The 17,506-nt window shown below is 42.5% G+C and overlaps 1 protein-coding gene across 3 annotated transcripts in view; it reads left to right on the forward strand.

Annotated features, from left to right (window-relative positions):
- The window catches only part of CEMIP2 (cell migration inducing hyaluronidase 2), a 111,408-nt gene that overhangs the window by 37,810 nt on the left and 56,092 nt on the right, over window positions 1-17,506 (forward strand). For all 3 annotated transcript variants that reach the window (XR_005776232.1, XM_040417082.1, XM_040417083.1), the window contains exons 2-6: window positions 632-988; window positions 11,334-11,474; window positions 12,174-12,735; window positions 15,369-15,538; window positions 17,048-17,236. Coding sequence is in view for 2 of the 3 variants with exons in the window: in XM_040417082.1 (XP_040273016.1) it covers window positions 652-988; window positions 11,334-11,474; window positions 12,174-12,735; window positions 15,369-15,538; window positions 17,048-17,236 (1,399 nt within the window). In the remaining variant the exon portion in view is untranslated. The remainder of the gene's footprint in view (window positions 1-631; window positions 989-11,333; window positions 11,475-12,173; window positions 12,736-15,368; window positions 15,539-17,047; window positions 17,237-17,506) is intronic.

Below are 17,506 nucleotides of genomic sequence, written 5' to 3' on the forward strand. Positions count from 1 at the left end.
TCTCAATAAACAGGCCTTGTAGAATGGAGGAGTGTTATCTCAGCCATGTATGGTCTGCTTTGACCCCTATTTTGTGCTGGAGAAGAGGGGGACTTGCACATCCTATTCATTAAAAAAAATATATATATATTAGCGATAGCAGTTGGACCTATAGAAAGCTTCTTTTTTTTTGTGACCTGACAAGATGGCATGTTTTATGTCTAGATAAAAGAAGGTTTCAACTTCAACATAGACAGGGATTCTTTATCATAAAGGCATTGAGACTATGGGACTTTCAAGTTCAAGAAGGCCCTAAATGCCCTAATATGGGGTAATTGGCTACCACCTCAGGGGTTTTTGCCTTCACTACTTGGTAGAATTATTGGTTGGACTTGATGGGCCTGTCATTTTTCAGCCTGGTCAAACAAATATACAGCACCTGTAGAAACGTATAACTGCTGTCTGTTTTCAAGGCCACGCGGCAGAGTTCTGGAAGCTCCTATGCTTAGGTAGGAAACCGTAATTAAAAAAATAGAACAAACCACAATTTTTTTGTAGGAATTTTCAGTGTTCTGTAGATTTGTCCAGATGTTGGTGTGATCTACTGAGTATGCATGATGTTGTGTTGATCAGTCTCTTCTTTTTATTTCAGGAAAGCATCACATCCCAATCATGCAGTCTCCTGACTACAGGGGAGGATCACGTCTCTTCCTCCAGCCTCAGCCACAGAATGTCAGCAATATGCGATCACCAGGCTACGTACCTGGCAGAATTGTCCCATTACGTCCTCCACCTCCTCCAAAGAGTCAAGCAACAGCCAAATTTAATTCCTCTGGGCCGGAAGCACATACAACATTTGGGTTTTCAGGAGATGGACAAAACAATCACGCACAAGTTAGTCGCAAGAGAAGACACAAAAACACACTAATATGCGTTGCAATTTCCAGTCTGACTTTTTTCATCACGCTTGCCATTGTTTTAGGAATATCTTCTAAATATGCCCCTGATGGTAAGTGTGATCACTGATACTCAATCACATCCTCTGCATATCAAGAAAACAGTACAGATTTACAAAAGAAAGCTGACCGTGTTTGCACAATAAAAATGGGGATGTTACATCTGGAAATAACGTCAAGGTTTTGTTAAATGGTTTTTATAATTTTTTGGGTGGGTTTTGTTAGAATTGTCATACCCCTAGCTATATTTATAACATTTCTAAAATCCTGCATTTTTTTGCAAGCTGGCCACTAGGCCTAAAATGGACCATAGACACAATGGACAGGAGGGGACCTCATTGACTTCTAATGATGAGCTTTGATTTCATCAGTTGTGAATGGTGTATCCTGTGATATCTGTGATTGTAATCCTGCCTGTGATGATGTTATGACTGGAGAAAAGTGATCTGTAAAGAGTAGTTTTGACACTTTTTTTTAAGCCCATTATTAGCCACATTCTATTTAAAGGGAACCTGGCAGCATAAACGGGCACACTGATTCCAGTTTGATCTGTTATGTTTGAATGCTTGTATGGGTCAAGGTGGCGCACCCGTTCTCTGATGTGGAAATGGTGCACTGATCGTTATGACTCACCCAATCAACCGTTAAAACTTATTTACTTCGAATGATCGGCACTCTGCATCTGGGATCACTCTGGATATACACTTTATTTATAAATAAAAACTTCCCTTTTATGTGCAATAAAAATAGTGAAACAATACTGTAAATAAAATGGTCGAAAGTCTCTCTTAGCAGTGAAAAATCGCCGCCATGGAAATGTTCAGATGTGGAGTGAATGTGTCACGCCCCACAGCAATCAATTGTGACAAGACCTGTCGGCGGTATACCACTGCTGAGTGAGCGCCATCAAGGGTGTATTATATGATATACAGAATAAGTTCCGTCGTCGGGGCTCTATGCCGGAAGAATCCTGATCAGGATTATCCCCATGCATTCTGAATGGAGAGAAATCGGTTCAGGATGTCTTCAGTTCCGGAACGGAACGTTTTTTGGCCGGAGAAAATACCGCAGCATGCTGCGCTTTTTGCTCCGGTCAAAAATCCTGAACACTTGCCGCAAGGCCGGATCCGGAATTAATGCTCATTGAAAGGCATTAATCCGGATCCGGCCTTAAGCTAAACGTCGTTTCGGCGCGTTACCGGATCCGACGTTTAGCTTTTTTTGAATGGTTACTATGGCTGCAAGGACGCTAAAGTCCTGTTTGCCATGGTAAAGTGTAGTGGGGAGCAGTATACTTAACGTCTGTGCGGCTCCCGGGGCGCTTCAGAGTGACGCCAGGGCGCCCCACGTGCATGGATGACGTCATTCTGGAGCGCCCCGGGAGCCGCACGGACTGTAAGTATACAGCTCCCCCGCTCCCTGCTCCTACTATGGCAACCAGGACTTTAATAGCGTCCTGGGTGCCATAGTAACACTGAACGCATTTTGAAGACGGATCCGTCTTCAAATGCTTTCAGTTCACTTGTGGATCCGGCGGGCACTTCCGGCAAATGGAGTACATGACGGATCCGGACAACGCAAGTGTGAAAGAGGCCTAAAGAGACCAACAAAATAAGAATGTGAAGTGTGCTTCAGCAGTACAATTGGATACCGTGATGTATCCAAGTTTATCTCTGGATAGTGAGTCTATGGACGAAATTGATTCATTTTGATTTGCATGCTTCATGTGCACATTTTGTAAAAGTATTTTTTGTTGTTCATCCAAATTTGTATGTCTCTAATAGCTGGATCTTTTTCTATAGACAAATATTGGTTAGTGAATCAGTTAGTGTAGCACACAGTTGCGCGATATGTTGGTTTATTACTCACTGTTGAGGAGCGGAGCTGGGTATCGGTTGTAATGTCCCACGTGTTGCAGAGCACTGTTAGGAAGCGGGGCTGAGTGTTTGTTGTGGCGTCCCACCTGTTACAAGGCACCTGTATGACTTGCCTCCATGTCTCCTAAGTCGTGAGTGTCATGCCCTTGCTCTAACTTTCGTGTGGTGCAGAGAATCTGGTTGGCGTCCCACGTATCAGATGGTTTGGTTGTATTCTTTCCTTCTGTTATTCAAATAGTAACATAAGGATCCTGGAGTGCTCCTACTTCAGTGGTCACTGAAGAAGGAGCACATTTAAAGCTCACTCTCCCGGGATAAACTTGGATACATCACGGTATCCAATTGTACTGCTGAAGCACACTTCACATTCTTATTTTGTTGGTCTCTTTAGGATATTGTATCAGGTGCTTATTCTGTATATCATATAATACACCGTTGATTGATGGCGCTCACTCAGCAGTGGTATACCGCCGACGGGTCTTGTCACAATTGATTTATGTGGAGTGTGACACATTAACTCCACATCGGTGAACTTTTCCATGGCGGCGATTTTTCACTGCTAAGGGAGACTTTTGACCATTTTATTTACAGACTTATTTCACGATTTTTATTGCACATAAAGGGGAAGTTTTTATTTATAAAGTGTATATGCAGAGTGACTATCTGTTATGTGCCTATAATGTAGTTTGTGTTTATTAGCAGTAGTGGTGTGAGGAAGTTCTACTATTCTTAAACTGCTGCTGATCTTTCTCCCCATTACTGTGCCCATGGAGAAGGCTATCAGTCATCGGTGGGTGGGCAGCGTTATCCCCACAGCTCATCAATGGGAGGGCTCTTCCCTACAATGCAATACCAGCTTTGCCGCTAATAAAGTTAAATTCTCAGAATTAACATTTATAGGCACATATAACGGAGACACTACAATCTGCATGCTTGTCACTATTTGTAGTGACAGATTCCCTTTTAAGAGCTACTGAATTTTTGGTATCTGTATTAGTTGTATGATAACTACTGTGTATTATGTCTTGCATCAGAAACCACAATGACTTTTTATGGTCACTCAGTAGTTTGTTTGAAGTTTTGTGATTAGACTGTAAAACTAATGTAATGGTGTTAGAAGGTCCTGACTTGTTTTATTATAAATATACACTCACCTAAAGAATTATTAGGAACACCTGTTCTATTTCTCATTAATGCAATTATCTAGTCAACCAATCACATGGCAGTTGCTTCAATGCATTTAGGGGTGTGGTCCTGGTCAAGACAATCTCCTGACCTCCAAACTGAATGTCAGAATGGGAAAGAAAGGTGATTTAAGCAATTTTGAGTGTGGCATGGTTGTTGGTGCCAGACGGGCCGGTCTGAGTATTTCACAATCTGCTCAGTTACTGGGATTTTCACGCACAACCATTTCTAGGGTTTACAAAGAATGGTGTGAAAAGGGAAAAACATCCAGTATGCGGCAGTCCTGTGGGCAAAAATGCCTTGTGGATGCTAGAGGTCAGAGGAGAATGGGCCGACTGATTCAAGCTGATAGAAGAGCAACGTTGACTGAAATAACCACTCGTTACAACCGAGGTATGCAGCAAAGCATTTGTGAAGCCACAACACGCACAACCTTGAGGCGGATGGGCTACAACAGCAGAAGACCCCACCGGGTACCACTCATCTCCACTACAAATAGGAAAAAGAGGCTACAATTTGCACGAGCTCACCAAAATTGGACTGTTGAAGACTGGAAAAATGTTGCCTGGTCTGATGAGTCTCGATTTCTGTTGAGACATTCAAATGGTAGAGTCCGAATTTGGCGTAAACAGAATGAGAACATGTATCCATCCTCTGGCTACTTCCAGCAGGATAATGCACCATGTCACAAAGCTCGAATCATTTCAAATTGGTTTCTTGAACATGACAATGAGTTCACTGTACTAAAATGGCCCCCACAGTCACCAGCTCTCAACCCAATAGAGCATCTTTGGGATGTGGTGGAACGGGAGCTTCGTGCCCTGGATGTGCATCCCTCAAATCTCCATCAACTGCAAGATGATATCCTATCAATATGGGCCAACATTTCTAAAGAATGCTCTCAGCACCTTGTTGAATCAATGCCACGTAGAATTAAGGCAGTTCTGAAGGCAAAAGGGGGTCCAACACCGTATTAGTATGGTGTTCCTAATAATTCTTTAGGTGAGTGTATGTGTGTTTGATTAAAGTGGTTAAGGATATTTATGGCCTATCAAAAGGAGAGACCACCAATATCACATCAGTGGGGGTCCAACCTTGGGCAGCCCGCTTATCAGTCACTCAAAGGTGTACCATGGCAGCGCCACTGTCTTTGTTTACATTGTTCTGTCTGCAGCAGTGCAGGGTATTTCAGCTTTGACCAAAGCTCCAATATCCTACACCACTGCAGGTAGAAGGCCCATGTCAACAGTGTCATCTTCAAGCAGCTGATCAGGGTGCCACAATCTGGTATTATCCATCAGCCCACCACCGATCTGGTATTGAAGGCTTGTCTTGAGGTAAGGCAGTGCATATCCTGAATCTGGAAAACCCCTTTAGTTTTTAACACTAAACCCGGACACCAGGTGTAACTTTTTTTTTTGCATGTCCCGGTTCTACCACTTTTTATGGTTTAGGATAACCATGGGGAGGAGAACATAAACCAACTGCTCTCCTCTTCTCTTGTCCCAACCCTACTTTACAAATCTTGATTTATATCCCTGACTGATTGTACTCTTGTGCACAAAATGGCACCCCCCATTCTTTTTCTCTCCTTCTTTTTTTTATTTTTTTTTAGCGAAGGTACAGGGAATCTTTGAAAAGAACTACTAGCAATACTCGCCTCAGTATACTTTTGTTGTGTCCTGCATTGCAACAAGGAAAGAGTCGGCTCTGCTTACCTTGACTTGAAGACAACAATAGGATTGGATGGGTTAAAATCAAGTCATGGGTAAAAACTTGAATTCAAAGCCTGCCTGATAGACCCAATCGGGAAAACTAGGATCCAAAGGGGAGATTTATCAAAACTGATGTATTGCCCATAGCAACTAATCAGCTTTCACCTTTCATTTTTAAGACCTCATTTGGAAAATGAAAGGTGGAATCTTATAGGTTGCTATGGGCAACTATGCCAGTTTTTCGTTACACCAGTTTTGATCTCCCCTATGCATCCTAGTTTTCCCTATTGGATATATCAGGCAGGCTTTCAATTCATGAAGACTTTGGAGAGGACCATCTATTGGAGCAGTGCTGTTTTTGCTCAATTGCAGGTCCAGCATATTTTTGGAGATAAAATGTGACACATCCTTGGTTAACTTGTCCCTTAAAGGGGTTGTGCAAGAATGGGGGCAGGGGTACTGGCAGACCCTAGCATTCTGCCAGACCTGCAAGGGAAAGATGACTTACCTTTTTCCCGGCGCTGGTAAGTTGTCCTCTTTTCCCTGGGCAGGTTCCCCTATTTGTGCACTACCCCTTTAATTTGTCAATGCCAATAATCATACAAACTCTTGTCCCCCATACAAAATATGCTGCTGATCACCTGCTTAATAAGCAACCTACTCATTTGTTCAGTGACCCGTAGTTTGCAGTGCAAAAAGTGAAATCTGTGGTAAACCCACAGAGGTTCTACACTGACATTTGCAACAGATTTTTCCTGCAGATGTAACCTGTCAGTCCTTGACAGGCGGACTGTACTCCCCTCGGGTACATGCTACTGGCATTAAAGAACCACTGCCATTCCTCCCCCCCCCCCCCCCCCCCCCCCCGACTGGTCTTTCAAATAGATATTTAAGGGAATCTTTCACCAGTTTTATAGGTCACCCTAGCAAAATGCTGGATCACTTTCTTTCATTGATCTAGACCTTTTTCCAAAATCTTGTATTGAACAGCACCAGCCCATGCCAGTGAGTCCCCATATTGATCAGCTCCTGGCATTCCCTGCCCACCTGCTGCTGATACATATGGGGGAAAAAAAAAAATACCAAAAGTAAGTCAGAGGCAGGTTGACGTGGAGAGCCGTAAGCTCATCAATATGAGGACTCATTGGCATTCGCTGGAGAAGTGGTTAGGATTTAAAAGGAAGGGCAGCAGAAAACTGGTGACATTGCCTTTAAACCTCTTTACTAATAAAGTAACATTTTTAGATGTGTAGTTTATACAGAAATTGGCATCTTCATTTTCAGTTTCTGCATCATGTGACTTAGATGGGACTAACCAGTCTGTCCTCCTACTTGTGTGTTCCTCTGGAAGTCCGTTTCTCTCCTTCCTGTGGAGATGGAAACTACAAGCAGAGACTAGCGGAAGATCGTCATTTGCTCAGCAGCTCTTCAGTCTTCCCACTATAGACCCCACCTCCTCATTGGTTTTCCCACCCTGTACAGTAGCCTTGCACAACACAATATTGTATGAATATACACAATATTATACTGACTGAAAAAATTACTGTTCTGTAAATGTCCAAGTGAAATCTGTATTATAAAGGTATACAGACAAACACCAGCATAGAGTGCTTAGAATCACTTATCTGAAAGGACCTTTTGACAAGTGACTAGATCAAGTCACATGGGGGTTACGCTTTTCAGAAAAATGAAACCACAAGCAAATGCATGGATCTGGTAACTGTCCCTTTTAGGCCTTATTCACACGTCCGTTGTTTCTTTCCTGATCTGTTCCGTTTTTTGCGGAACAGATCTGGACCAGATCTGGACCAGATCTGGACCCATTCATTTTCAATGGGTCCTGAAAAAAAACGGACAGCTCAATGTCTGATTTTTTTTCAGGACCCATTGAAAATGAATGGGTCCAGATCTGGTCCAGATCTGTTCCGCAAAAAACGGAACAGATCAGGAAAGAAACAACGGACGTGTGAATGGACCCTTAATATTAGGAAAGTAAAGGTAATAATTTAAAACAACTGGTGAAGTGTGAGAACTGAGGTCACATGACCAAGTGACCGCATAAGGTCCTGTCAGGAGGGGTGGAAACAACATTATAGAGGAAATGCCCACCCTCCTTTACACTCCCCCTTAGGACAGCAATATTCTGGGACTTGTAGGCTAGACTGGAGCACCATGGGAAGGAATTTAAACGCAGCAGCCGCCGCCGCCATTTTTAATGAATATAGTAGAGAAAAGGAAGATAAAGCTAGACCAGCACATGAAAAGCAGAAATTAGACTTGTAGTAGGGATAAAGCAACAGTAAGAACTGTTTTTCACATACTTGTAGAAAGATTCTTCTTTATATAGTAAATTCTCAGTAAGTCTGTGTCCCTGTGTTATGCTGCTTTCAGTGAAGACACATAAAAGATGGGACTGTTTCCCTTTAACACGTTGTGTCAAGTTTAAGATTGCTACATCTGTATGTACTGGAAGCCCTATTTTACATATTTAGTCATTTGAAAAAACTTGTTCACACATGCTGGTTTTTTTTAGATTTTTTATTTTTTTTTATGGAAATACTGTCGATATTTTTACAGGATCTTTTTACAGTCATTTTCCACGACAGGATATTGCCTATTATGTAGTCTAACAAGAATACTAATGCCTTTTTGGCAACTTTTCCTATGTCATATAACAGATGCACAATAATCTCATAAAAGTCACATGTACAGTGCCTTGAAGTATTTGTACCTCTTGAACATTTCCACATTTTTTCACATATGTGATAGACCAACACAAAGTAGCAAGTTGTGTGAAGAAAATGATAAATGGTTTTCAAAATTTTTAATAAATAAAAATCTGAAAAGTGTGGCGTGCATTTGTATTGAGGCCCCTGTACTCTGATACCCCTAAATGAAATCCAGTGTCACCATCTGCCTTTAGCAGTCACCTAATTAATAAAGACCACATGTGTGTAATTTATTCTCAGTATAACTACAGCTGTTCTATGAAGTTCTCACAGGTTTGTTAGTGAACATTTGTGATCAAAAAGCATCATGAAAACCAAGGAACACACCAGACAGGTCAGGGATAAAATTCTGGAGAAGTGTAGGCAGGGTTAGATTATAAAAATAAAAAAATATATATATGTGTGTGTATGTATGTATATATATATATATATAAATAATATTCTCCCAAGCTCTGAACATCTCATGGAGCACTGTTCTATCCATGATCTGAAAATGAAAGAAGTATGACTCAACTTTAAACCTACCAAGACATGGTCAGCCACTTAAACTGACAGCCCAGACAAGGAGAGCACTAATTTGAGAAGCAGCCAGGAGGCCCATGGTCACTCTGGAGATGCTGCAGAGATCCAAAGCTCAGATGGGAGAATCTGTCCACAGGACAACTATTAGTTGAGTATTCCACAGAGCTGGCCTTTATGGAAGTGGCAAGAAAGCCATTTTTGAAAGTAAGCCATAAGAAGTCCAGTTTGCCACAAGCCATGTAGGGGACACAGCAAACATGTGGAAGAAGGTGCTCTGGTCAGATGAGACCAAAGTTGAACTTTTTGGCCTAAATGCAAAACGCTATGTGTGGTGGAGATTTAACACTGCACATCACCCTGAACACACCATCCCCACCGTGAAACATGGTGGTGGTGGCAGCAGCGTCATGCTGTGAGGATGCTTTTCTTCATCAGGGACAAGGAAGCTGGTCAGAGTTGATGGGAAGATGGAGAGAGCTATATACTGTACATGACAACCCTGGAGAAAAACCTGGTAGAGGCTGGAAAAGACTTGAGACTGGGGCAGGGGTTCACCTTCCAGCAATCTGCCTGAGTTTGAGCTATTTTGCAAAGAATGTGAAAACATTTCAGCCTTTAGATGTAGTAGAGCTGGTAGAGACATACCCCAAAAGACCTGCAGCTGTAATTGCAGCGAAAAGTGGTCCTACAAATTATTGACTCAGGAGGGCTGAATACAAATGTACGCCACACTTTTCAGATTTTTGTGTATTCAAATTTTTGAAAACTATGCCTCCATTTCTTTTCACTTCACACATACTTGCTACTTTGTGTTGGTCTAGACACATTTACATTTGTGGCTGTAACGTGACAAAATGTAGAAAAGTACAAGGGGGGGGGGGGGGGGTATGAATGCCACTTGTTTTACTACAAAGTATGGGTAGCAGTTGCCTAAAAGAGTACAATTAAAGGTGTATTCTGGTAATTTAGAAGTTTTCCACTATTAGATCGTCAGAGGTCCCACTGATTATGAGAATGAGGGGTATCCAAAGTGAACAAGGCAACAGATTGGGCATGTGCATTGCAACTCCATTCATCTATATGGGACCTGTCAGAAATGCAGTAGTTGAGCGCTATACTTTGCTGTCCCCAGCAGTCCCATAGAGATGCATAGAGTAACAGTGCGAATGCAAATTTTATTTTAGGGGACCCTGTAGTGGGGTCCAATTAGTAGGACCTTCACTGATTTTACTAGGTAGGGGATAACTAGAATACCCCTATAATGAAATGTTATAACAAATGCAATAGCACTAATAGCCAATGTATTTGAGTTTTATAAGAGCACTTTATACATAGTGATGCACACATTGCTTGGGGAGAACAATCATTTGTGCTGACCTTCATTGGTATACTGTCACTCTGTATTGGAGCCAGTATATAATAGTCAGTTGGCTTCACCAGCTTTACAAGTTCCAAGGCATAACTGGAGCCAGACCTCCCAGGAGCAAGCACAATATGATCCGAGCCTGTCACTTGGCCAGCGGATGTCCACATGGGTGTTGGAACCGTGCAATGAAGTTTCTGTGTGTAGCACTTAGATTGGTCCAATCATATAAAAGGTTCGTCAGCAGGATATTTCATATGAGACCGGGAACCTCTCTATATAATTAAAGCCACGCCAGAGGTGTGCTCTCTATGATTCATGCTCCCACACTCGCTCATGTTTCATTAGATCATCCAGATGGTTGCAATACACAGTTCATTTTTTTGCAAACCTCATGCTTTACAATTTAGAAGGATATCAGTTTGCAGAAGGGTAAGCTGACTACTAATGATTTCCATATTGGGCTTCTGTGTGTGCAAATCCACCCTTTCTGGCCCAGAATGGTGTGAAGTGTATCAGCCTCGCCTCTAATGTTTGACGGTTACTTCTGAGAATGGGCCACCACTACATAAAAGAAAGGAAGTTGTGTAGGCTTCTTTCACACTGGCGTTCGGCTTGTCCGGCAGGGGAACAGCCGCCCCGACCCCATTCACTATAATGGGGACGGGCTGGAGATGCGGCTGCAGCATGGCAAACATGCCAGAGGCAGCCGGACAGAAAATGCAACACGCTGCGGTTTTTGCGCGGCCGCATCTCCAGCCCGCCGGCATTATAGTGAATGGGGCCGGGGCAGACTTCCGGCAGCACATATGTGCAAACGTTATTACGGATCGGATAGGCTGTTCTCCTGCCGGACAAGCCTAACGCGAGTGTGAAAGAAGCCTTAGCTTGCACATAGGCAAAGGGAAATCTTTTGTTTTAACAGCTTTAGTAACTGGTACAGTTTGTAAGTTTATTCTCATTTTTATTGACCCCTTTTCTCTTTTCTTTACTTTCTGATTGACCAGAAAATTGTCCAGATCAGAACTACTTTCTCAGTAACTGGAATCCTGGCCATGACCCAAATAGGAGAGTTGTCATCAGGAAAGGGGACCTTTTGCGTTTGCAGTCTGATGCCACAGTGCACTCTATAACCATAGAGGATGGAGGTGTGTACAGTATTACTATACGTGTCCGGAGTCGTCAGCTTTAAGCCTCAGTCACATGTCAGTGTTTTGGTCAGTGATTTGGAGCTAAAACCAGTTGCGGCTCTAAACACAGAACAGTTGCAGACCTTTCCCTGATACCGTATGTCTGTGGAGGCTCCAATCCTGGTTTTGGCTCACAATCACTGATCGAAATCGCTGACCAGAACACTTATGTGTGAATGAGGCTTAATATTAGATGTGTATTGGCTAAACCTACCAAGTTTGGTGGGATCGGCTGACTAATGTGTATGGCAGCCTTCTGCCTCTTTCCTCTTCGGCCAATGTCTGGAGAGATGAGCATCGGTCATGTTGGATTTTATCTATGTGATCCCTTTGTTCTTGGACAGATGAGGAGCAGTTAGAGGTGTCTGGCAGAAGCTTTTTCCCCTCTCCACATTCATTGCATGTCTTGCCAGCCTGAGCCAAGCCTGCATATGTAAGGGAGAATCGGGAAAGATGGTGTTGCCCAAACCGTTCTCATGTGTATGGCCTTATACAGCCAGATGTTATGAGATCATTTCTGATTTTAAAGGGGTTGTCCAACAGTGGACAGTTATCATCGATCTACTAGAATTAGGATAACCAAGACCCTCGTTCCTCCTCATTGGACGATCTATTCTCAATATTATGCAGACATTTCAAATGTTCGTTGTTTTTCAGGTAAACTAGTCTTTGGTGACGATGCAAGCGGTTCAAAAAATATAACTCTTAGGACTCGTTTTATCCTAATAAAGGATGGTGGAGCGCTTCATATTGGAGCAGAGAAATGCAGCTACAAATCCAAAGCCAATATTATCCTATATGGTAGATCAGATGAAGAAGGCAGTGTGTCAATATTTGGGAAGAAGTTCATTGGTGTGTCACCTGGTGGAACACTGGAATTACACGGATCTGAAAAGCTATCTTGGACCTTACTAACAAAATCTCTTACGTCATCTGGACTTCCAGCAGGAGCATACAGCTTTGAACGTCTTTACTCTAGAGGTCTTAACGTGAGAGTTGTAGACCCAGAAACTGCTCAAGTATTGGCGTCTGAAAAATATGACACCTTCCTTTCTGAAGTTGACAGCAAGAAGCTGCAGGATTTCCTCAAATCTCAACCACCGGGGCGTATAATTGCCATAGCAGTAGGTGACTCTGCGGAAAAAAAGCTGCTTCAGGAAACTCGCTTAACTATTCAGCGTCTTCTTGGTAGTAATCTTGTGAAAGGCTTGTCATATAGGTATTTGGACTTTATTGTCTATGCTGTCAAATTTAGCTTTATATCATGTAGTGCATGTGGAATATTGTTTTTTATTCATTGCTTGGTGACAAACCTTATTCTTTAGATCTTCTAGAAAATCTCATGTGACCTTTGTTTAGGGTCTGTCGTAAAATGAGGTTATCCCACGAAACCTATTTATCACCTATCCACAGGATAATTATAGTATATTAAGGGTAATTTCGGCGTCTGCACTGCTGCCTCTTTTTGGGGTGTACTTAGAACGCTTCTCGTGCGATCCATAGGTGGTGCTCAGCAAAATAGACCAAGTTCATATGGGATGTATAGAATAAATTCCTTTTCAGCTTGTTTATTCAAGTTTAAAACATAGCTGCTGGTGCAGGCACTCGCTCAGCTACAGGCGATGGCCATTTTGCGCTATCCGCGTTTCGTCTGGCCTCCCACGTGATGGTGTCAGCACCGTTACACAAATTGTTAAATGAAGACTGCTAAATCATTCTGATCATTAAAGCCTAGAGGCAGATTTATGATTAAATCTAGATATTTAAACATAGGAGGAGTAAAACATATAGTGAGACAGTTTCTCATGTAAAACACAGTTTTTGGTTTACGTTATATTCTGCCCATGTGGGAGATTTTATATAGGTAAAACCATAAGCTGTGTGTGTGTGTATGTGCAGGAATAGAAATAGAAATAGTGGGAGCACTAATAAATGGAGGAGATAGACATCGTGCATTACTTCAAAAAGAAGCCTCTATGGATAATTAAGACGAACGCAATGGGGCCTCTAGGCTTTAATGACAAGAATGATTTAGCAGTATTCATTTAACAATGTGTGTAACGGTGCTTTGTTTTTAAATATATGTTTGTGTATCGTTGTCATAGTAAAGACGTCAGACGTAGCATAAAGAGATGCGCGTGCTGACGTCATCACGTGGGAGGCCATACGAAGCGCGGCTAGCACAAAACGGCCGTCGCCTGTAGCTTAGTGAGTGCCCGCACCAGCGACCCATATTTTAAACTTGAATAAACAAGCTGCAAAGGAATCTGGTGAGTGCCGCAAGTTTATTTCTTCTGTCCACTGGATAGGTAATCGTAGGCGGTCTGGCCATTCGGACCCCCATATATCCCGAGAACAACTGGACCCAGAATCCTTCTTGTGAATGGAGGATTAGTTGGCATGTTGGTCAGCCACCCTATTGCGCCTCTTTCACACGAGTGAGTGTTACGAGCATATGCGATGCGTGAAGCAAATGCATAGCATCCGGACTGACCCATTAATTTCAATGGGTCTGTATGTATGAGCGTCATTTTTCACGGATCATTTCTGCTATCAATTTGTAGCATGTTCTATGTTCTGCTTTTTTGACACAGCCCTGGCTTCATAAATGTGAACGATGCTTGCGTGAAAAACGGAAGGCATTCAGATGCAAAGAAATGTCATTTGGAATTAATTTTTTAAATTTTTTTTTTCCCACACGCGTAAAAATGCATCAAAACTGACTGAACTTGCGTGCAAAACCACCCATTTTTTTTCTGAACAGATCTAGACACAGTCCATATCATTGGTGTGAAAGAGGCCTTAACCTCTATAATACTGATGGAGTGCTGCCAACATCAGCATTATTGAGGAAGGATCTGTAATATATGTTGATCCGAAACATGTTGATGAAATGAGCCTGATGTTTGGTTTTTAAGCACGTTTCCTAATAAAACACGCACTGCGAGGTGAAGCTGGACAATCTATTTTTTTCGCTACTTCTCAGCCTTGGTTCTGGTTCTGTGTCCGTGCTCCTCGGCGGTGTATGGTGAGGTGAGCTCCAACTTGGTGTTTTAACATCAGCATTACTGTTCCACTCAGAAGGGACTTTGGGACCCATTGTTCTCAGGATTTCTGGGGTCCACCCCTTCCTTCCCCCGCAATGCCATAATTATCATCCGTCCTGTGCATAGGTGATAAATACTTTGTAGGATAACACCGTTAGTACACCTTATACAACTCGGCTACTACATCCCTAAAGCCATATTCAGATGGAGTGTATTTGTGGTACTGGTTTGGCATTGTGAACCCACAGCAGTTTGCAATACAAGTTTCTGTATCCACATACACACATAGTGATATGATAGCTATGAAAGCCTGTAGCGGATCTCGCCATTTGCTCTTCGTAAGGTGATATGTATGGTGAATCTGTAGCATTATCCCCTGCATATATACAGTGAGATCCATAGTAGGATTATTCCTCCACTTCTGCAGATCTCCCATGTATGACTACCTAGAATTTGGGCCCTATAGCCTAGAATGCCCAAAGGCACAGGGAATAACATTGGGTGTTCTCTCTGCTTTTCTATATCATGCCTGCATCCTATTATTAATTACAATAATATGATAAAAAATAATCCCAAACTAGTCATTCCAGCAATTATTAGCAACACACCAAAATGTTAACTTAAGTGTAGATGACCTCTCCTCCTTCCTTAATAGCTGCTTGTATAATCTGCTTGCCCACATTGGTCTTGTTCAGATGGGATGTAGTTCTGTGTATTGCAGTGGTGTGACATCCATATTGTTTCTGTTTCTTCATATTTCCTTATAATATGCTTTTATGCATATCACTGGCTCCTCTATCTACAGACAAGCTTGGGCTCTCGTCAGCGTTATCGGTGGTAGCAACACCTCGTGTAGTGAAAGTGCCAGAGACTACGAAAATCACAGCACGCAAGGAAAAGCAGAAGCCATGAAAGTTTTTACGACTTTGGATGGACAGAAATTTTCTGTGAAAGCATACAGTGAATGGAATCTAGGTAAATCTTGTCGGTTTAACTTTTTTGGCTGGCCTCCAGGCTTTAAAAATGACTCGTTAAGGTGGATTAAACATAACTGGAACCAAAATGACCTTTTAGTCAAGAGTTTTCCCCTAGCAGCATGCTATCCCCATGTGATGGCATGCTGCTAGGATATGCTGTCCCTTTCTGATCATTGAGAGGGGTTCATCCTCTGGAACCCCCACCAGTCCTGAAGATGAGGAAACCACAGTGCTGTTGTAACACTGCATCTCCTTAAAGAGTAACTCCAGTTTTTTACATTTTTCTTATAAACTTTTCTAAATAGCCCCCAAATAATTTTTGTAATATACTTTTTATTAATTAACAATGCGGTTTTCCATCTTAAAAAAAGGACCCAAAGTCCTGGATTTTACCACATCTTAAAATCCTCATTCTGGTACAGCGCTGGCTGCCGTGGAGAACGTTGCACAGGACGGAGGACAGATCGTTGCTCCTGCCTGTGCTCCCCTCAAGCTAATTCTGGCACAGCAAATCGGTACCATGTACCAATGTGTTCTGCCAGGATTTGGCGCTCCTGCCTGTGCCCGCTTCTCTCAGCTCAAGGTTCCTCTACCGATGTGCTATAAAGAGCCTTGACAGGAGAGGTGCTGGCACAGGCAGGGGCCTGCTCCGCTCAGCTAAATTGTGGCAGAGCATATTGGTACAGGGTACAGTGTACCAATGTGCTGTGCCAGAATTAAGCCAGGCTTAAGGGGAGCACAGGCAGAAGCAGCTCTCTCCACGGCATCCAGAAATCCATACACCAGTACAGTGCTGACAAGCCAGCGCTGTACCAGAATGATGGTTTTAAGATGTGGTAAAATCCAGGAGTTTAGGGCCTTTTTTAAGATGGAGAACATCATAGTTAATAAAGTATATTACAAATATGATTTTGGGGCTATTTAGAACAGTTCACTTACTCTTTAATGTTTCTCTTTTCTCCTGCAAAGTGGGGCCCTGACCGACTACAGAGCCAGTAAATGGATTTGTCCTACAGTCCCCTGCCGGGAGCCCCGCTGTGCACAGAGAACTTACAAGGGGATGCAGTGCTAAACTCTTTACTCTGTGTTGTTGGGGGTCTACAAATAGACTTTTATGGGCTCATTTATCAAACTGGTGTAAAGTAGAGCTGGCTTGGTTGCTATGGGCAACTAAGCCAGTTCTACTTTACACCAGTTTGATAAATGACCCCCTTAGTGTTCTGTGCTAGTGTGTGTATCCTAATTCTTCTTTCTTCCCCCGATTTACTATGTGGTTAAGCTCCAAAACCGTATACACCTCTATGGCTCATTGACGATGGCTTGTTTAGCTGTACTCGTCAAGCTGTGAGTGCTACTCAGTGTAGACGTACCACTTGTCTACGTTTCTGGGGTATGCACTCGCTTCTCCTGTTACACAGATTTATTTATTTTAGTATAATGTGCGAGATCTCTCCTCATGAGTTTTCAGACCTCTTTAAGATCTATTTCCATGTTGTATCTCCTCCAGGTAAAGCCTTTTCTGGATTCACCATTGACGCTGTTGATGGTGTCGTGCTCAACCTCATGGATGATGTGCGCAGTTGGCAGCCAGGGGATCAAATAGTTGTTGCAAGCACCGACTACTCAATGCATCAAGCTGAAGAATTTACCCTTCTTCCCTGTCCAGAGTGTAATAAGTTTCAAGTTAAAATTAAAGGTAAAATTAAACTTGTGTTTAGTCACCCGAATCGGTCCCGTCATCTATAAGCCCAAATACCTATAAAGAAAACTGTGGCTCTATTTGGACACCCACTGCTGGCTAAATATTTCCTAATAGGACGTGCAGCAATGGGGTTACTGAAGCAGATAACTTTTATTTAATTGGGGCTTTGTAAGGAAAGAATCACTGTATAAATGAATAGCTCTGTAACTTTCTAATATATTTTAACTTCCAGTTCCTCACTATTTTGAAGAAACATACGGTACT

This window comes from Bufo bufo, chromosome 2 (assembly GCF_905171765.1).
Source record: "Bufo bufo chromosome 2, aBufBuf1.1, whole genome shotgun sequence".
Lineage (NCBI taxonomy): Eukaryota > Metazoa > Chordata > Amphibia > Anura > Bufonidae > Bufo > Bufo bufo.